At 33.9% G+C, this 23,135-nt stretch overlaps 1 protein-coding gene across 6 annotated transcripts in view; it reads right to left on the bottom strand.

Annotated features, from left to right (window-relative positions):
- LOC128224748 (cdc42-interacting protein 4 homolog) overlaps nucleotides 1–23,135 on the bottom strand; it is a 63,846-nt gene that overhangs the window by 15,843 nt on the left and 24,868 nt on the right. For 3 of the 6 annotated variants that reach the window (XM_052934758.1, XM_052934756.1, XM_052934759.1), the window contains exons 4-13: nucleotides 22,424–22,571; nucleotides 21,822–21,884; nucleotides 19,850–19,954; nucleotides 19,420–19,548; nucleotides 18,806–18,952; nucleotides 17,498–17,713; nucleotides 5,880–5,980; nucleotides 4,721–4,853; nucleotides 4,273–4,442; nucleotides 421–444 (exon numbers count right to left, since the gene is read on the bottom strand). In XM_052934758.1, coding sequence (XP_052790718.1) covers nucleotides 421–444; nucleotides 4,273–4,442; nucleotides 4,721–4,853; nucleotides 5,880–5,980; nucleotides 17,498–17,713; nucleotides 18,806–18,952; nucleotides 19,420–19,548; nucleotides 19,850–19,954; nucleotides 21,822–21,884; nucleotides 22,424–22,571 — 1,236 coding nt within the window. The remainder of the gene's footprint in view (nucleotides 1–420; nucleotides 445–4,272; nucleotides 4,443–4,720; nucleotides 4,854–5,879; nucleotides 5,981–17,497; nucleotides 17,714–18,805; nucleotides 18,953–19,419; nucleotides 19,549–19,849; nucleotides 19,955–21,821; nucleotides 21,885–22,423; nucleotides 22,572–23,135) is intronic. The other 3 variants (XM_052934760.1, XM_052934761.1, XM_052934757.1) reach the window with 2 other exon arrangements.

Raw genomic sequence — 23,135 nt, forward strand, 5'->3', positions numbered from 1 at the left:
AGTCTTTCGAAAGTTCTCTTTTATGGCGAGTCTTGAAAAGCCTTTTTTTTGTATACAATTAAAGCTGCACTTTCACAGATATAACACTTTTACAACTTTTTTTTTTGTCTTGAAAAAGAGCAATTTTTTGCGTAAATATCTGCAAACCAATGATTACTGACAAAAGATCAGATCGCAGATTTTCATATTTCCGTTCGAAAATCACTGTTTTATGGCTTAAACCATTACTTACGGTTTAAGAAGTAACGGTATAAGAAAAATGCATAAAACATCAATTTTTGAACTTAAATATAAAAATCTGCGATCTAATTTTTTCCGAGACAAAAAATAAAGAAGTTGTCAAAACGTTCAATCTGTGAGAGTGCAACTTTAAAGGGAGTGACAGACTGGTTGTGTGGAAAGTTCTAGAGAAAAGTTTACCCATAGTTATAGCTATATCGGGGGCTGAAAAGTGCAAGACAACAACAACAACCATTAGCATACATGTACATGAGCACCAACTGAGCAACAACGACAATGATGAACTTTTGTCGCTGATGGAGAATATTGCAAACTCATACAAAAAGAACATTTTTCAGTCATTTCTTCGACTTAAGAACGAAAAATAATATGTGTGGTTAAGGTAACTCTATTTTTACCTTCCTACCGACCCTAACATGGCATGAAAATTTTGAGGTACAGTCAAACCTCGTTGGCTCAAACTCACAGGAACTAGCGAATTAGGAAAGTTCGAGCCAAGTCGGAATGCTTAGGCCTAAAAAAAAAATACATTTGGTTCGGGTTACCCGACCCTACCTACGGAATAGGCGCCGACCCTACCGTTTTTATAGTCAGTTTGAAAAAAAAATGAAAAACTAAAAAAAAAAATTTCGTTTTTTTTTTAATTGCTTTTTAATATTAAGTTTAAACCTTAAATGCTTGTACAGAAGATAGCTTTAACACCATTCTCCAATGATGAAAATTATATTCTTATATAAAACCTAATAAAACTAGAACTGTAAGCCAAAGGCTAACGAATACCCCCCAACCCTTCCCTGTCTAGGTTGTTTGCCCTGGCCTTAGTTATGGTATCATTAGAAAGCACAAGGCAATACATTTGTTCTCACCATGGCTAAAAGTTTGAAAAAGATTCATTCAAAAATGACGAAGGAGTAGGACGAACAAAACTAATTTTACCCAATTTAACTCATTAAGGGGCCACAACTCCACTCAGGATCATGTGACTCCCACCAAATTCATGGAGGCAAAGGTTTACATCATGGCCATTAATATTTGAAAGTTTGAAAAAGATTTGCTCAATAGCTTCAAAGAAGAATCCTGGACAAAGCTAATTTTGCCCAATTTAACTCATTAAGGGGCCACAACCCCACTCAGGATCATGCGACTCTGACCAAATCCACGGAGGCACAGGTTTACATCATGGTCATTAATATTTGAAAGTTTGAAAAAGATTTGTTCAACAACGACAAAGATGAATCCCGGACAAAAAAATGGACGGACAGACGGACAGACAGACGGACAACCCGATTCCAGTATACCCCCCCCCCCCCCAAACTTTGTTTTGGGGGTTATAAAAAAAAAAAAAAAAGCCTACCTACCCTACCTATTTTTTTTAAGGATGTAACCCTAACCAAACTATTTTTTTTTTAGGCCTTACCTTCAGTATATAGAAATTGGTCCTTCACATCCAGTGCAAGCCAATGAGGAATTAGAGCCAAGTTAGTTTGAGCAGACGGGGTTTGACTGTACTAATTATTTGAGTACGATACCAATACGAGCCTTTGAAAAAACAATGGCAGCTTTCCGTGCTTCAACAGTGATCGTAGCTTGCATTCTTTAATGTACGAATGGTAAATTATGGAATTTTTTAATTCCTTTTTAAATCCCTTCTTTATGGCCCCTTTTATGGCCCCTATCTTTTTCAGCAATATTTCCTGAACCACACGTTTATTATTTTTAATTCAGTCGTACAATATTAAATCTAGGCATGCTACAAACTTTCAACATACATATGCAATACATAACAAGATAAGTGCATATTCCCAATTCCTATCTAAAATGCTAACATAACTATACTTTATCATTCAGCTATATTAGTCAGCGTAAAGATGGTGAATTTCATCTCAATATAAAAGACCATGCAAAAATAATGAATAAAATAACAATTTATTGCCTGTCAATGAATCAAATTCAGCTGGGTTTCTTTTTAAAAGTTCATTAAACATTTTACACACATCCTACACTCCCCATCCCTCTGTCGCTATTCTGTCCATTTCAATAATACTTATTAATTTATATCACAGAAGTTCAAATTCAACATTAACATTAAACATTAAAACATTCATTAAAACAATGGTTATTATAATTATACGAAATTTATGCGCGCTAAATTATAAATGGAAAATTATAAGCAGGCCATCAAATATATTTATATGTAGTCCATAAAAGTCAGAAGAAAACGTAACTGTTTATTTTCCAATATTAATCTTGATTAAAACGTATTTAACGCAAGAACAATGCATCGTTATGTTCTATAGATTATATCCCCTCCCTCAGGCTATGAGAAAAAGAAAAGAAAGATTTATTTCATACAATTGAGTTACCTCTCTTTGCTGTTAAGGGGAAGGTTATTACAAAATCAATAAATCAATAACAAATATTGAACTGACAAAACATCAAAAGAAAAATATATATAGACACTAGCTGTATAATCTATAATAATCTCTTTCATTTGAACAGCAACAAGCAAAACTTGTCTCATAAAAAATTATAATTATCATTAGTTAATTATGACATCAGCAAACACTATGACATCACAGTTTTGTGTTACTAAAAATAGAACTGAACCAATGATGTTATTTATATTAAAGGTTGTTGGAACTTTAAAGTAATAGGTGAATGATTTTTCGCTGTTTAGGACAAGACTCATTTTGTAAGTTGCTGTTTAGGGCAAGACTTTTTTTATAAGTCACCGTTTTGGAAAAGACCTAATTCTGTTTGTCGCCGTTCAGTATGACTAACATCCCAATGAAACAAAAGTACTACATAATCGATACAAACAAACATAATGGGTCGATTGTTCAGAATCTTGTCAAAGTTAACAACGATGTTAACGTCATCGTTGTTAACTTTCAAATCTTATCTGCCCAGGAAGTTTTAAATTGTTACATTTGTGATATGCTGTATTTTTAACAAGAGTTGAGATAACTGTTTTATTTAAATATATAAGCACTTCATCAAATATTTCGCGTTTAAAGCTGCTGCACTCTCACAGATATACCATTTTTTCAACTTTTTTATTTTTTGACTTGGAATGAGCATTTTTTGCATTAAGTTCTGCAGACCAATGATAAAAGATTGCTGACAAAAAATCAGATCGTAGTTTTTCATATTTCCTTTCAAAAATTATTGTTTTATGGCCTAAACCGTTACTAACGGTTAAAGAAAAATGCATAAATCATCAATTTTTGAACTTAAGAGTAAAAATCTGCGATCCAATTTTTTGTCAGCAGTCTTATATAACTGGTTTCCATGGAATTTGGCAAAAATTGGCTCTTTCGAAGACAAAAAATAAAAAAAATTGTCAAAACGGTAAATCTGTGAGAGTGCAGCTTTAAGGTTAACATCCAATCTGTGAGAGTGCAGCTTTAAGGTTAACATCCAAAACTTTAATTCAATTTGTTAACTTTAACAAAGTTCTGAACTATCGGCCCAATGAAAGGAGGAAAATCATCTATTTTCACAACATATGAAAAAGTCACTAGCTAAATGCACAACATTTATGTAACAATATATAAGTGGAAACGAGGCTTCATAAAATACTTGGTCCCGTTACAGTAAAGATCGAAATGCTTAAGATCATAAACTTTGGATTTACTCGTAAAGTTACTGACAGAATCTATGCAGTAAGTGATCTGCAATAATTTAATTGAATCGCAAAAAAAAAAAGAGCTTATAATTATTATCTTAAGACTTACGATCTTTATTGAAGCATGACCCTAGTCCGTTTGTTAGGGACTAAGATGGAAATGTTACTATAGGGCACATCCTTAAAATGTGTTTATTAACATTGGCCCAAAGATGACCAAAAACATTTTTTTAAATTACTCTCAATGTACGTTTTTTAAGTCATTTTTGGCAAGTCAGTTGGGCCTTTGCAAACAAACCTTTTTTTAAGGATGGCCTTCAGACTTTTTATGAATATGACATTAATGCTCCAAAGAACAAGCCCAAGGTAAGAGTCCTTCCCAGAACACAATACACAGTACTCACTCATAATACTCCTCCTGGTTCTGGTGTAGCTGGCTTGGAGTACCCGGTGCCGAGACCTGCACATTGTTACTATCTATAGATGTCACACTTGGTGTCATAGAGTCGTCAGAGCCATGACGACCCAGCGTTGTCGTTCCACTCATTTCATTCTCTGCCTCCATTAAAGCATCCTGCAGAGTAACAAAATGTAATTCATTTGCCCAAATAAATAAATTTCAGTAGAGCAAGCGTCAATAAAGGGTGAAAAGCATGCATGGGTTTTCCTATTGACAATTCTAAAATATTGAAAATGACTGATAGGCCATTTCTTGCTTTGAGCATTTGCCTTTTCCAGAAATATGTTTTAAAAGTTGGCCATTTCCTGGCAATTACTTTAAAACTCTTCTTCAAACAACAGCCTTTTCTCCACAAACATTTTAAAAGCTCTACTTCAAGCGTAAGCATTTACCTGGATTTTTTTCAGCTCTGATTGTAGTTGGTTGAGTGTTTCGGCGTTTTTCTCCAACTGTTTGATGATGGTGTTTGGATCACCGAGCTGGTTGTTGTTTGTAAAAACCTCCTTCATTTTTATCATACCCTCTCTGGAGAAAAGAAAAAGAAGAATTGACACACCATTAAAAGTAAAGGAAAATGAGGCCCTTTCAAAAGAGATCCAAGTTGAAATAATGTATTTGAAGAATATTTGTTATTTTGCTGTATAATAATGTTATATTTTATGTTTGTATTTTGCAAATATTGTTATCAAAAATAAAGTCAGTAAATGAAAAAATGTGTACCTGTCAATAAATTCTGTACAGACTTAAAAGGTTCTATGTAAGGATTAAGCTGTTTCAATCAAATTGGGCACTTGACCTCTTTATCCTTATAAATGATTTATGCTACATTTCTGTAATAAGTTCATGCGTACCGTGGAGAGAAGATACAAGAATTCCACCATAATTTAGTTTACAAAGAATTATAATTTTTCAAACGGCTAATGGCTGAACAAGAACGCCCAAACAATCAGCAATGTCTGTCTGGTTTTGTTTGTTTTTTCAGTCGCAAAGATAGCGTAACTTGACAATTACTAAAGTCAGAGTTATGGGCCTTGCAATACATGAGCGTATTGTCTCTGGCAACATGTGTACCAAGTTTCATTTGAAAATCTTGAATAGTTTTTTTTAAATATTGGAAAAGTTTAAATGTTTGCACAAGAACACTGAAAACGACACCAAAGCTATAACAATGCCTCGACTTTTCCTTCTTGTGCAGACAAGCTTACCAACACTTAAAGGCCTAGTTTAAGGAATGTTTGGCATGACAATCCCCTGCTGTGCATCTCCTGCTAATTGCACTGATGTCACAGTAGGGGCCAATTTCCTGTCTATTGGCTCAGGGCCATTTAGGGTCCATTTCTATAAGAAAACCTCCAAAACTGCACAGCAGGATATTCAGATCATAGATCTGATAAGACAATTAGTCAATTAGATTAAGATCAATACACAGAGGTTGTATACAATACACGATTTGGGGGGGGGGGGGGAGGGGGGGGGGGGGGCTTTAAGATGTTATTTTAAGAAGTCAATACTACAAGAATTAATGCATTAAGTGAGAATATTGTACATCACCTTTCATTTGTTTCATGTTCAATTTTCCCACGTATTTCGTCGATCTTTTTTAACAATTTGGCTTTTCGCTGTGCTGGCGGTTCATCCTTCTGCTGATCATCCTGTTTGTAATATAAGAGATACATTAATCTATGCGCTTTAAATGAAATTATAGTATATGAAGTTATACAAGAAGAAGTAAATGCATTTACATAATAAAGCCTTAAAGCTATAATTATTGGCAAAAATCTGTTTTAAAGAATTTGTATGAAATTAGAAAATGCATAACGATATATAACTTGTTTTTAAAACTGGTTAAATTTCCTTGTTTTATTTTTCAAAAGTGAAGGTAATAATGACGGAATCTCTCCCCTCATTTTTGCATGGATAGAAAAATAAACCCTTCCCTCTAGCTTTATAACTATCTTTTATGCTATCTTTGAACATTATAAGATGAACACAATTAAATATGAAACAAGAGGCACATCAGTGCCTGTGCTCCACTGGCCAAAAGGTTCAAGCAAAGACCACCTAACGAACATTTTCGTCAAGTTTCATAGAAATACAATGATCAATTTTTGAGGAGAAGTTATTTAAAAAAATTTTTTACTTTAATAGCTCTGGCTGCCATGTTGTGCAGTGGACCGAAATGATTTGGGCAATTTGAGTAAAGGAGCACCAAACAAACATTTCTGTAAAGTTTTATCGAAAAAAGGTCATCGGTTTCGACGACAAGTCGTATAAAGTTTTTTTTATTTTTTAGCTCTGGCAGCCATGGTGTGCAGTGGACTGAAACCATTTAACAAATTTTGGTTAATGACCACCCAAGGAACATTTCTGTCAAGTTTCATCAAAATCTGATCATCGGTTTCTGAGGAGAGTCGTTTAAAGGTTTTTCTATTTTTACCTCTGGGGGCCATCTTGTGCAGTGGACCGAAACCATTGAAGCAAATTTGATAAAGGACCATCCAAGGAACATTTCTGTTAAGTTTCATCAAAATCTGATCATCGGTTTCTGAGAAGATGTTCTTTAAAGGTTTTCTATTTTTTTGCCCTGGCAGCCATGTTGTGCAGCGGACCGGAACCATTTGAGCAATTTTGGTTAAGGACCACCCAAGGAACAATTCTGTCAAGTTTCATCAAAATCTGCCTATCCGTTTCAGAGGAGATGTCGTTTAAAGATTTTGCTATTTTTAGCTGTGGCGGCCATATTGTGCAATGGACCAGAACCATTTGAGCAATTTTAATAAAGGACCACCCAAGGAACATTACCGTCAAGTTTCATCAAAATCTGCCGAACCGTTTCAGAGGAGATGTCGTTTAAAGATTTTGCTATTTTTAGCTCTGGCGGCCATATTGTGCAATGGACCGGAACCATTTGAGCAATTTTGGTAAAGGACCACCAAAGGAACATTCCTGTGAAGTTTTGTCAAAATCCCCTTATCAGTTTCAGAGGAGATGTCGTTTAAAGTAAAAGTTTACGCACGCACGCACGCACGCACCCACTCACGACGGACAATCTGTGACGACATAAGCTCCATGGCCTTCGGCCAGTGGAGCTAAAAACTATTAAACTTTTACAATAACAAAATGTTATATCAACTTTGAAAATGTTGAATATCATATGGGATGACTTCGTCTTCCTATGCAAAAATTGGTATGGGAGATTTCGATTATAATTATATATTATATTGTCCATTAATAAATGTACAGATCAAACTTTAATTTCAATGTTTGCACAGATTTTTGCCAAAATGCACAAATATGGAAAATACTGCAAGAGGCATGAGTGCGCTTATAGAAAATATACTGTGCTTTGAAAAACCAGTTTATATGATGACTCCACTTTGTGACTTACAGTTGCATATCAAAAAGTTACAGAGGCTGTATTCAATGACTAATGCACCAGTCAATTGTAACCACGGCCCCCCCCAGGTCCGGGGAATAGCCGGGACTTTGACTTTCGGTCCAGCCGACCCTGGGTAGAATCCCCGCCCTGCGAGGACGAACTGATAGTTGAACCCCGGCCAAATGCCCCCGCACCCCAGAGACTGTATATAAGCCCCAATCTCCACTAAATTTGGCGCTATGACAAAACCACCGCGGTCACCCGGCCCTGCGGGGCCACCTGGAAAGTAAAGACATAGCCCTTTTCCCCGGCTATCCCCGGTATACCCCCGGACCTGGGGGGGGGGGGGGGGGGGTCGTGGTTACAATTGACTGGTGCATAACTTAACTTAGTTTTCACCTAATTCTTAAAATTTGAATCCGAGCGTTTTGATTTGACTGTAAAAATAACTGGCCAATAGACAGAGTGGAATCACTGAGGCGTGTCTAAGGTCAATAATAAGAACAATATTGAATACAGCCCAAGGAATATATCACAAACTTTTATATAGATGAAATGCATTTTTATATATCATCAGTTAAATTCAGGGTATATTTAGCTACAAGTTTATATCAGTACAAAGCTTTATCCCTGTAATGATTATATATGCACAACACTTTGACTCTAAAATATCCATGCAAAGCATACATAATTATAAATTATGCTTGGGACTAGTACATACAATATCTCATGTGCAAAAAAATTGAAACGATAAACAATCATTACAGACATGTATATACATGGGACATGCCATGAATTATATATGTGTATAACATTCATAAATTTCAATGCGAATTTTAATGCAATAATTTTTTTGAAATTATAATGTTTTCCATTTGAAGTAAAATGCACTTTGCTGGTTTTAATTTTGACAGTGAAAAGTTAACAAACACAGGGGTACGTAAACCACATTCAGACCACTATTGATAAATAATAGTTTGTCTGGCCTAACGTACATATAACTGACTCATGAAATTAGCCGTGACCCGAAAGCTTTTTGAGCCACATTTAAAAATAAAAAAATTGGTTTGTTTTTCATTTAATACACAATTAAATCCCTATATTCCTGACAAACCCCTGAAAATGTGGGTGGGGTAAAGCCAAACGAAGTATAATTGTGGCCTTATTTATCATAAATATCTTGAACTGCCATGATAGCCATGCATTCCAACGACAACATGTAGATACACAAAAATAAGCACAACATGCGGATGCAAACAATATTCTTGTCTGTTGTTCTCAGTCTTTTAAGGGGACATAACTCAGCAAATCTTTTAGCCAGAGTAACTTGTCTTTAAAAGGGGAAATCAGTCAACAAATGCTTTAGCCAGAGTAATTTGACTGTTAAAGGGGACTGAACTCAATAAATTATTAGGCAGAGTAATTTGTCTGTTCAAGGGGACTGAACTCAATGAATTATTTAGCCAGAGTAATTTGTCTGTTCAAGGGGACTGAACTAAATAAAATATTTAGCCAGAGTAATTGGTCTGTTCAAAGGGACACAACTCAATACATATGTTTGCCAGAGTAATTTGTCTCTTCAAAGGGAAATAAGTCCATGGATGTTTAAGCAAGAGTAATTTGTCTGTTCAAGGGGTCCAAACTCAACAAATGTTTTAGCCAGTGTAATTTGTCTATTAAAGGGGACTGAACTCAACAAATGTTTTAGACAGAGTAGTTTGTCTGTTCAAAAGGACACAACTCAATAAATGCTTTAGCCAGCATTATTTGTCCGTTCAAGGGACATAACTTTAACAAATGTATTAGCCCGAGTAATTTGTCTATTAAAGGGAAATGACTCAATATACATTTTAGACAGGGTTATTAGTCTGTTCAAGGGGAAATAACTCAACAAATATTTTAGATAGAGTTATTTTTTTCCTTAATCAAATGTATTGTGACAAATCAGAGTAATGCAACCTAAAATATATGAAGTAGTTACTGCACCAACAACCTGAGTAATTGAAATCATACACAAGCAATGTAATGCAAGTGTATAATTAAATTTACAAGGGCAGTCGGGAAGGTAACTGTTTTATACCATGTTGGCAAGGACAACGTTCAATAACAAGCATGTGGTATAAGTAAATAGGGTTGTAATATATCAGCATGCTAGTTACTGAACGGTTAAGCTCCGCCTACTGGTAACTGTCCTATGGGAGTATAGATGAAGAAAAAGGAAGCATTTTACAAATCGTCATCTTAGTGCAATAACGTAATAACTGCATATAAAAATAGAAGCAGATATTGAGTTCTTGCACTAAGGTGACGAAATGTACGTGATCACATTCATTCTTTGAAAAACAGACAAGAGAAAGATTATCACGAGCTATAAATGACTAATATGTGTAAGTATAAATAGACCTGAAAATAAACTATAATTAACGGAGAAACACAAACAGGTTTTTTACAGAAACGTCAAAACACCTAGTTATAAGTCTTAGTGAAGCCTATCGTTCGTGACGTCCACAGGCAAGGGTAACACGCGAACAGTTTTGAGAAAAAAATAAGTCTCTAAACTAAAATGCATAACATGACAACACTGAAGGGTCGAAAATCACAATGCCGAAAAATATAACCTTCAACTTACATTTCATGTTTCATCCAATAAGGGGGGGTTGGAAATTAGAAAAGAAAACTATATTAATGACGGGAATAAGTGAGTGAAATTTTAGTATAATGAACGAGGTATCCTTTTTTTCAAAACAAAGAAAAATTACAAGAATTGTACAAACAAACGAGTCTAGTCTGTTCAACAGATGAAAACGGTGGTATATTGTGAAAGAAAAAAAGAATTCTTATGAAAAATGGTATGAAAATGATTGAAGAAGATCTTGATGTAAATTCAAATCTAATGAATGTATATATATATGAAAACAAAATTCACGAAAAAAGATATTCCGTAACAATTATACAACAAAGACAACATTAAATGAATGCTGCGTAGTTGTGCCATTAAGCATTTCTGTTGGATTTTTTCAGTCAAAAAGGGGCATAACTGAACATAGATTAGAAAAAGAGTTGTGGGTATTTCTGTACATTTGTTTTGTCAGCAATAATGTCTACCATGTTTCATTTGAATGTCTTGCATGCTTTTAGAGTTATAGCCCATGTAAAAAATATTTTTGCATTGAGTTAATGCCGACAATCCCAAGGCTTAAAATTTTTTTTTACTATTTTCTTTGAAAAAATAAATAAAAATGATGAATTAAAATATTATGAAAATAAGTTTACTGAATGTACATTAAATTCATGAGAAAATCGTACATGACTGGGCAGTGATGATTTTTTTTTTATATTTTATTTTAATAATAAATATATGGACCTTATTAAAATGTGATATTAATTAGATCTTCGGAACACCAACAACAAATAATATAACTGAATACCATCATAAAATATACTTCAGATTATATCAAAACCCTGGAATACACTGATGACAGTACATTTCTCTAAAACCCAAATTAATAAACCATTTTTTGCCCCCATAAATGCACTATATACTTGAAACCATTTTAATTTATATTTTACCCTACGTGACTTATAACAATATCAATGAATTCATTTTATACACATACCGAAAAAACAAATTTAGTGAAGTGGTTAAAAGAAGTTTTTACATATAATGTTAAAGATCGTTCTATGGGGAATTAAAACATTTTAAATCCTTATTTTTAGCTTCACAATACACACATACAGTCCCACTTTCATGTAAACTCGCTACTTCAAAACCATGAATATTTTGTGGTGACCTACAGGCAAAACCCATTGGCTTGATATTGCTTGGCTAGATTTCCTTGTTGACTCAAAATTCATGTAAAGAATAGATTTTTTTGTACTCTTTGTAATCATTTCTGCTTCGCTCAATATTCATGAGGCTGGAAGTATTTTATTCTCTTGGGTATTGAGCAAACCGGTTTCGACTGTAATTTCAGTCTGTACAATATTGGAGAGCATTTTACTTCCTTTTCATTTATTCATTGATTCAGATATCAGAAGCTACTGTGCTATAAGTAGCGTGCGATAAGTTACAACAGTCATATATCAATACACGAATGAACGCTACTTATTGCACAGTAAGCTTGGTCATATAGTATGAAACAGTTACTGCACCGTCTACCTTCCTGATTGAAATTGTAAACACAACTCAAGCTTCACATTTGTGTATAATTTCAATAAATCTCTTAGAGGGTGCATAACTATTTCATTTTTTTCTGTTCTTTAACTGATAAGAATATTTAGAGCCATTAAGCCGTTTATATAATTATTTTTTATAAAACTTAATTATTTTTTTTCAAATAGTCCAAAATTGCAAATGAAAATCCATTTTTTTCAAAGTTAAAATTCAGTAGGACTGTATGTGTCAACTCAGGTTTCAAATATTTAGTGTGGTATATACACATGTTACGAAGGCAATGTTACGTTTACGACAGTGTACACTACATATAACCCGTGACCCAAGGGGGTGGGGACGAGACAATACCTTATGGCTGGCGTGTTGCTAAAGTGACCCCATGATGAAAAACAAACACACAGTAAGACAAGAAAACAACATATAAATGATTACACATTAACCTTTTCAAAGATAATGGGCCAAATTTTCAGAACTTCGTTAAAGTTAACAACATCATCGTTGTTAACTTTCAAATCCTATCTACTCTGGAAGTTTCACAGAACACTTGTTATCTGCATTAATTTGTATAAATATTTAGGCAACTGTTTCAAATGTTTTATTTCAAAATAACAGCATATCACACAATAGCTCACTTTGGAAGTTAACAACGATGCCATTATTAACAATGTTGTTAACATAAAAGAAGTTGTGAACAATCGGCCCATTGTGTCTAACATTTAGTAAGCTGCAAAACGGTGGCTGTAAGAAAGGTTTAAGCTTAAGATCATGGAATGTTGCTGCACCCTGTCCTGCTTTGGAAGCACCTTTCTATCACCAAAGCGTCCAGCATCCGGCACCCTTTTGCCTTCATAGAATTAAACCCTTAAGACTGTCAAATATATCATTTGTTTTGATTAAAACATATTCTATAATTACAAATACATACAAACTTAACATATATTTGTCAGATGAAACCTGATCTTTCTTCAATTTAACAAGATTCCTAACATTTTTGTTCAAATTCATAACTTTCAAATTATTCACAGCCTGATAAAATGTGCCCTTTCTTTCCTTACCACCGGCTCCCCATATTCAGAAGCAACCTGTCATTTTTTAAACCTGGCTAAAACCTACAATGGGTAGGCTTAAAAAAATGAAAATATTATGTTTTATTTTATATTAGTATTAAGTGCGCTTAAGCTTAATTTTTAAAGACTTTTTCTAGTGCAAAAAAGAGAGTTTATCAAATTGTTGGGTTTTTTTTGTCTCTCAGAAAACAAAGGTAAATAAAACACTGTGCCATACTTTTGAAAATGCAGGCAAATTATAGTTATTTGTATTCCAGCCCACAATAATTATATACATTGAACTTGACCAATCTCCAAAGCATTGCAAATTCTTGAAAATTATAATAATTTGTACAAGGGTGCACCAAAATATAAGATATATGAAGCAAAAATATGAAAAAAAAACATATGAAGAAAAAATATCAATAACCCCATATGAGGCATAAATATCAATAACCCCATATGAGGCATAAATATCAATAACCCCATATGAGGCATAAATATCAATAACCCCATATGAGACATAGATATCAATAACCCCATATGAGACATAGATATCAATAACCCCATATGAGGCATAAATATCAATAACCCCATATGAGGCATAAATATCAATAACCCCATATGAGACATAGATATCAATAACCCCATATGAGACATAAATATCAATAACCCCATATGAGACATAGATATCAATAACCCCATATGAGGCATAAATATCAATAACCCCATATGAGACATAGATATCAATAACCCCATATTAGACATAAATATCAATAACCCCATATGAGGCATAAATATCAATAACCCCATATTAGACATAAATATCAATAACCCCATATTAGACATAAATATCAATAACCCCATATGAGGCATAAATATCAATAACCCCATATGAGGCATAAATATCAATAACCCAATATGAGGCATAAATATCAATAACCCCATATGAGACATAAATATCAATAATCCCATATGAGACATAAATATCAATAATCCCATATGAGACATAAATATCAATAATCCCATATGAGACATAGATATCAATAATCCCATATGAGACATAGATATCAATAACCCCATATTAGACATAGATATCAATAACCCCATATGAGACATAGATATCAATAACCCCATATTAGACATAGATATCAATAACCCCATATGAGACATAGATATCAATAACCCCATATTAGACATATATATCAATAACCCCATATGAGACATAGATATCAATAACCCCATATGAGACATAGATATCAATAACCCCATATGAGACATAGATATCAATAACCCCATATGAGGCATAGATATCAATAACCCCATATGAGACATAGATATCAATAACCCCATATGAGACATAGATATCAATAACCCCATATGAGACATAGATATCAATAACCCCATATGAGACATAAATATCAATAACCCCATATGAGACATAGATATCAATAACCCCATATGAGACATAGATATCAATAACCCCATATGAGGCATAGATATCAATAACCCCATATGAGGCATAGATATCAATAACCCCATATGAGGCATAGATATCAATAACCCCATATGAGACATAGATATCAATAATCCCATATGAGGCATAAATATCAATAACCCCATATGAGACATAGATATCAATAACCCCATATGAGGCATAGATATCAATAACCCCATATGAGGCATAAATATCAATAACCCCATATGAGGCATAGATATCAATAACCCCATATGAGACATAGATATCAATAACCCCATATGAGACATAGATATCGATAACCCCATATTAGACATAAATATCAATAACCCCATATGAGGCATAAATATCAATAACCCCATATGAGACATAGATATCAATAACCCCATATTAGACATAAATATCAATAACCCCATATTAGGCATAAATATCAATAACCCCATATGAGGCATAGATATCGATAACCCCATATGAGACATAGATATCAATAACCCCATATGAGGCATAAATATCAATAATCCCATATGAGACATAGATATCAATAACCCCATATGAGACATAGATATCAATAACCCCATATGAGGTATTAATAGCAATTATCCCAAATGAGGCATTAATATCAATAATCCCATATGACGCATAAACATCAATAACCCCGAATGGGGCATGAATATCAATAACCCCAAATGAGGCATAGATATCAATAACCCCATATGAGGCATAGATATCAATAACCCCATATGAGGCATAGATATCAATAACCCCAAATGAGGCATAGATATCAATAACCCCATGTGGGGCATAGATATCAATAACCCCATATGAGGCATAGATATCAATAACCCCAAATGAGGCATAGATATCAATAACCCCATATGAGGCATAGATATCAAAAACCCCAAATCAGCATACATTAGGGTTACATCTTGTCCAAAAACAGGCAAGGCTTTTTATATATATATATTATGTAAGAATGTTATGGCCATCACTGGGGAATGGCGCTACAATTATCATCAGTATAAAGCTTTAAAGGTTTTTAAACAACATAATGAAATACAGACTGAAAAAAAAAAAAATAATGAATTTGTAGGTAGCCAGAACCAAACATATTTTTTAGTTTGTTTTTTTAATGGCCTCATCCCATATATGAAGCAAAATCATCTTATTTTCAAAAAGGCATGTAAATACAGCGAAAACCTTTAGTTGATCTTATCAAAGAGAATCTTCAATTTTAATTTCCTCGTGTCATTGTCATATGTGGTAAAGTACTTGTAAGCGACGAAAGACAATATAGAGCATGGTGAATTCTTAACGATTGCAAATAAAACGAAAGCAAAATAATTAAAGCTTCCTGTTTCCTTTTCAATTTTTTCGGCTGACATTTAACGCATCCTTCTTGGCTTACAACAGGGTTTATATTAATATATATATATACAGGGCTTTTTCTGCCCATTTTTGGAAAAAGACCCTAGGCATTATGGGAAATTTTGCGTCGTGAAAATGCCAAAATTGAGAAATTTTACAGTTAAAAGAAAAAGCTGTCTAGTCTCCTGCGTATTAGGAAATGATTTAATATTAGTTTATTTTCCCTTTAAATGACACAAAAAATATCAATCTTTTGGGTTTAAATATCTAAATAAAATTGCAATAAATCATGACAGATAATATTTCATACTGATCTCTTAATGTGATGAAAATCAATGATTTCTGAGTTCAATTATCAAAGAGACTTTACATCACATAATTTATTAGGTTGTTGAAAATGAACCAGTACAGGTAAAAAGACTTTCTAAAAAAAGTTGTTTTTTCTTATTGGGTTTTTTTTTCTGAAGATTGGGAAAAATATCTTATATTTTGCTTTGGGAATGGGTCCGATAGTCGGACCCTTGGGTACTATAGAAAAAGCCCTGATATAAAAAATCTTTTTCTCAGTTCCGAAATAATTTTCTGATGTGAACTTAATAAATTCTTGGTATAGTTTGCTTTTCTTTTAAAATAATTCAAAACCCACTTTGCATGTACTAAAAAAAAATGAATGCCGAAACTTAAAAACTGGGGTGAGGTTGCGATCGTCACTATTAATCAATCAACATTTAACTTGATGCAAAAACATCTACCCAGAAACAGATTCCCTATTCTGCTTGATATACAAAATTATTAAAATATATATATATCAACAAAAATTAATGTGAATATTAGCTTAACACGAAGCATAACAAATTTATGATGGTGGAAAATAAAACTCAAGCCCATGCGATTTCCAGGGGCTGCGTATAAAAAGGGGCTGGTTTCCACTGATACATACCAAAAATCCTATCAACTTGATATGATATAAAGATGAATTATCTTTGGTTTTTAAGAGGCTTTAAAAATACATATACAGTCGAATCTCAGTCGAATCTCGCTATATGTAAAACTGTGTTATCTCGATGTCTTGGTTATGTTCAACTTTTTTCGAATTTTTACATTTTTCATATTTCAGTTAATTCGAATGTTTGTTATCCCGAAGGATTTCCCGAGGTCCCAACAATTTGACATAGCGAGCTTTGACTCTACATGAACATACGGAAAATCGTATCATGCGAGCATAAATAATTACTGTCCTATTGATTTATTATAAAGAAGAATTAACATTGGGTTTTTCAAGCTTAAGGAAAATCTCCGAAGAAATATTAAGTAAACATAGCGTATTATAACATATTACTTTACTATTACAAATTACATAACACACGCAACGTTTGATGCAACACTATGGTAACTTTACATACAGGTATATAGGTAATTACATCAATATTGCGTTAGATGCATTTAGTTATAAGACGAAAATAGAGAAAGAAAGTAACAGTTACTATACGTAGAATAAGAGTACAAAGAAATACTAAAATTTTATCATAAATGACGTGGACATCTTGAAATGTCATTATAAAGCCTAAAAAGATAACTGACTGTATTGAAATATAATTTAATATTAAAGACAATCTCATTGTTAAACTTATCATTTCAAATCATAAAACTTCAATAATTTAAGCTAGATTTTGAAATGCCATAAACATACTAGAAAAAAATATATGAAATAAATAAATATATACTTACATTTGTGGTTCCGAATATTTTAAGGATTCCTGAACGATTTTTCTTCTTTTTGCCTATAGTTCCAGCTTTATTAGAGTTTTTAGACACTGTCCGATTATCCGGAGTGTTAATCACGTTATTGCTATTAGCGGAAGGTCCGTTAGATAAATCCTCGAATGGAATAGGTCCAGGAATTTGAAAACCCGTCCTATACTTTTCTATCACTAATCTTGTATCCTGAAAAAGGGAAATCGAAAATACATTAATATTTAAAGTGACACTCTTATTCAAAATCAATACATACACATGTATAACAAACATGAATTTTGACTGATAAACCTTTATATACTTACTAAATAATGCATTTATGAAAAATATTAATTACTGATAACAAGATTGTAACCGTGTATTTCATAGCAGAAAGCGCAAAAATATTAAATGATTGGTGATTGCTAAAAGATTTACTGTGGTCTACTATAGTCTCCAATTGTTTTAGACATTAAATCATCTTTTTTGAAATATTAAAAATATTATTGAGTGTGTTAAATCTTATTTGAGAGTAAGAGTGCATTTTTAAAGACATGTCTAAAATTTCTCGAGTAAATTGTTGCCTGCTTCTAGCTTTTTTTGCTTTTTTTATTGACGATTCCTAGGGCTGTATACAGTAACCAACTTAGATTCAACTGGAGTTAAACAGTTAAATCCGAGTGTTTTGATTGGACAGTAAAAATAACTGGCCAATAGACTACATGGAATCACATCTCAGGATATACACTGAGTTATGGCCCATTGGTCGAAATTAGCACAAGCCCTACACTGGTCCCGTGTTTTGTGGGTCGCTCAAATTCTGCATTGAACCGCAGGGCGTGTCAAAAAACTTGATACCAAGCACTTTTGAGTAAGGTCTTGATTAATTATTCAAAACTCAGTTCAATAATTTATGGCCAAAAGTTTTTAACAACACCAAGGCAATAAGTTGACTTTCAGGGATGTGGTTTTGGCGATGAGTTTAAGAGGTGCCTAAGGTCACAAAATGGAGTCAATAGGTGTGAAGCAGCCAGCCACAGAAGCAAACTAGCTGTTTAGAAACCCTTTTTTGGGCTCTTCTGTCGTGAAATTTGAAACTATTGTGTCAATACTAACAAAATATAAAGTAACAACAAAAAGCAACCAGTTCACTTATAATAATCAGCTAAAAAAATTATACAGAAAAAATACTTTGTCCCCAGCACCATTAGACCCCTTGGAAAAAATCTGGGAATCCGTGGAAAAATCACACCCCTGATATCAATTCTTTAAAATAATCATTTAACAAACCAGCACGGTTACCTCATCATGGTTAACTCCTGCCGCAGCCTTGTTCATCCCGTCGATACACGACTTAATGATAGGAAGAACGTTATTCTCGATGCCCGCGCTGCCTTCGATTGCCATCTTCATCTTCGTTATCCGCCGTTCATCGACGTCTTGAAGTTGCTATAGATACAAAAAGAGCACAGCTTTTATATAACAACTTGCTATTAGGAAGAACAATAGACTCTTTGGTTTATAAAGCGTACTCATTTTAACTGAAAGGTAGTCAGTACTCGCATTGAATAATTAGGGCATTAGTATGGTACAGTACTCATTTGGTTTGTAGCAGAGTTCTCATTTTAACTGGAAGGTAGTCAGTACTCATCTTGAATACTTGGGGGCGTGTGTACAGTAAAGTAGTCCAGCGGTTTGTAGCTGGGTACTCATTTTTACAGAAGGGTAGTAAGTACTCACGTTAAATAATTGAGGCATATGTACGGTATAGTACTTGTGAAGTTTGTAGCTGGGTACTCATTTGTACTGAAGGGTAGTCAGTAATCACATTGAATACTTAGGGCATATGTACGGTAAAGTACTCATGTGGTTAGTAGATGGGTACTCATTCTAACTAAAGGGTAGTCAGTACTCACCTTGAATACTTGGGGCATATGTTGGGTATAGTACTCATGTTGGAACTTATTGGTGGTTTGTAGCTGTGATGCGTATTCATTTTTACTGTCCTCGCATTCCTGTTGCCGTCGCATGCTCGTTGATCGAGTCTGAAAGCAAAACAACCTCATTTTGTAAACAAACTTACATGTAATAGGGTTTTAATTTTAGGTAAAATATTTACCCTCTTTTTTTCAAGTCCCATTGTTCTTGGATGTTGAGATAGACTGCCAGACCGACAGGTAAAATAGATTTCTATATAGCAACCACAATCAGTTTTTATAACAAATTTCAGGGGTTATCAAAGCTGATAATTGTAAATTTGATAAATAGCCAAGAATCTGTTTGACTATGAGAGATTTATGCCCAAATAAAGATTAAGCTGACAAAATAAACCAACGCAAAAGTTACTTTTTCTACGTCTGCTCTGGAAAGATTTATGTCCGCATCTGCACGTTTAAAAGCTTCTAACGCCCGCTCAGAATCGAGGAACTTCTTTTCATAGTTCTTCTTGGACTGGAAAGAAAATAAAATCTTATTAACAGCTCTTTCCAATACAGAGTAAATTTTTCTTCAAAATTAGGGGTCGAAATTATACATTTATAAACAGCTGGACTCAGCGGAATCATATTCTTCCAATCATGAAAAATGGTGTATTATCGGCCTCATACTGGCTGGTATGGACAACTCTAGGCTTGTTTTGTGGAAATAATATATTTGCCCATTTAGGGATCATCAGATTTTAGTGTCTAGCCCCTTTAATCCTGAACAATAGAACCCCTGAATTGGACCCCTAAATTACACACCTAACAATTCAAATAACATCATGTCATCTTATCATAACCAGACTAAGTACTGTTTAAAAAATCTACTTAAAATTTACTTTTAAATGCTTTAATATTTAATATATTGTCTCATATTTCATTACAGTTATGGGACCAGGAAGCTGTCAGTTTTTCATATTCAGTATTTCGTCTCATATTTCATTACCTGGTATAGTTATTGGACTAGGAGACTATAAATTATGACCTGACAAGTCATTGTAACACATAAAATCTTATCTTAATAAAAAAACATCGAAATCTTATTTTCTGAAGAAAATTTTCTATCTGTATCATTCGCAAGCTGCCAGAATTTCAGGGATTTGATTGACCTGGTTGTTGAAGGGATAGAACCATTTCGGCAATGGGTTTTGGGAAAACTTTGGCTGCACTTTTGGGGTGAAGCATCCTACTTTTTAGAGGCCCCTTTGAGGGCTCTCCTCACTTAAAATTTAAAGCATAATGGACTGTCAATACCAACAACCAAACAAGTTTGGTGAAGATCAGATGATAACTGTTCAAATTAGACAGTGGACAAAGCAAAAATGGCAAATTTTGACCAATTCAAGGGCCATAATCCTGGTTATAGAACTTTGCCAAGAATATATACCAACAAACATTTAAAGTAGCAAGTTTGGTGAAATTCGGATAAAAACTGTTCAAGTTTGAGAGCGGACAAAGCTAAAATGGACAATTTTGATAAATTCAGGGGGCCATAACTCTGGAGTGCCTAAAGCGATTAGGCTGGTTATCGATCTTGACCTAGATATTTCACCAACAAACACTTTCATGAAGTTTGGTGGAAATTGGATGAGAAATGTTCAAGTTAGAGAGCGGACAAAGCTAAAATGGACAATTTTGACAAATTCAGGGGGCCATAACTCTGGAGTGCCTAAAGCGATTTGGCTGGTTATTGAACTTGACCGAGATATTTCACCAACAAACACTTTCATGACGTTTGGTGGAAATTGGATGAGAAATGATCAAGTTAGAGAGCGGACAAAGCTAAAATGGCCAATTTTGACAAATTCAGGGAGCCATAACTCTGGAGTGCCTAAAGCGATTTGGCTGGTTATCGAACTTGACCTAGATATTTCACCAACAAACACTTTCATGAAGTTTGGTGGAAATTGGATGAGAAATGTTCAAGTTAGAGAGCGGACAACATTGTGGAGCCGCCCGCCCGCCCGCCGCCCGCCCGCCATGGGTGTTCCCATAATACGGCCATCGTAAGATGGGCGTATAAAAAGTAGGAGGGGAGGGTATCTTAAGCCCTAGTACCTGGAAATCTGCAAATAAATCAAATTCGTGACTTTGTTTTAAGCTATATATTTTAAGGAAATACCTTGTACAAATATTACTCCATTTTAATTAGGGTGACTGAACTCAAATTGAGCGATTTTTTGCTGATTCAGACTGCACTAGAAAATCCACTGGAGTCGAAAATGGTCATTCTGCTAAAAATGCAGAACCTAAAAATAACCCTTTTATAACATACATTATTGGTTTGAATCACTAAGAAACCATGTTATAAATAAGAAATTAAATTTTAATGAACTCACATTTTCTAGTTGCCGTAACACATTTTTGAGCTGATCTTGAACTTTGGAGCCTTCGACTAGCGCCTGGAAACACATGAAGAGTTTGTTAATAATGGCGCGATGATCGAATAATCAGCAAACTTACATCGAGGACAATCGATTCACTCAACCATATTTCATTTTCATCAAACTTTCTTATTATACTTCAAAACCATAATAAGTAAAATATTAGTTGTTCAAATGAGATCAAAATAATAATGAATTAAAATATAAAATAAAATCATTCATAAAACTATATTGCCCGCCTTTAAATATAAAAAATATTTTTTTGAAATTGTGATTCATTTGTAAATGAAAATATTTGGTTAATACACCCAGATAATCGTTCTGTAATACTAAATCATTCAATCCTTTAAAATATTTTAAGGATAAAAGGTTTTATGTCAGAGAATATCAACAGATTTCATCATGTTGCAAATTGAAGATTTTCGCTGAAAGGTATGAAATTCTATAAGTATACAGGAACTTATTTTACTGTGTCATAAATGTTTACAAAAAAGTTGCAATAAAGGCCATTGACAATCTAATTCAGCCCCCATTCGACAACAACACCAAATATTAACCTTTTTTCTCTCCTGTTTCAACTCTATGACGCATTTCTGTATGTCAACAATGAGCTGTTGTTGTGTGTTCTCAGCGATGACTTCATGCTGTCCCGCCATATCGTGTACCTCCTTCAGCATGTTCAGGAAACCCTGGGCCGCTGTAAACCTACAACGAGAACAATACGTCACTTAATAATAATATTATACATGGTTTTATCTATACATTCGAAACCAGTTGGCTCGATATCCCAGGGACCAGCCAAAATACTTCGAGCCTAGCAAATATCCAGCCAAACAGAAATGCTTACATAGAGTGGAAAAAAAATCGGTCATTTACATGAAGTTCGAGCCAAAGAGAAAATCGAGCGAAGCGCTATCTAACCAACGGGTTTCGACTATTTATCAGTAATGAGGTGTTGTTGTATATTTTCCACCTATGCTATCACCTCATAATTTTGGGGTTTGTGAATGGCACTCATTCAGGTCATGTTAAATTAAATTGTACATAATTTTGATTTTATTTATCTAATTATTTTTCCTTCATCAGCAACCTGCCTACAAAGTCTGAGGTCTCTAGACCCTGTTAGTGTTTAAGAAAAATTTATAACATTTCTTTTTTTTGAAAAATGGGAAATTTCAGAGGCTATTTTGTTTGTTTTTTTTGGGGGGGGAGGGTACGGCCCTGCAAGAAATAGCTTGGTATTAGCTATGGCAAGGAAGGGTAAAAAGG

The sequence above is a fragment of the Mya arenaria genome, chromosome 17 (genome assembly GCF_026914265.1).
Source record: "Mya arenaria isolate MELC-2E11 chromosome 17, ASM2691426v1".
NCBI lineage: Eukaryota > Metazoa > Mollusca > Bivalvia > Myida > Myidae > Mya > Mya arenaria.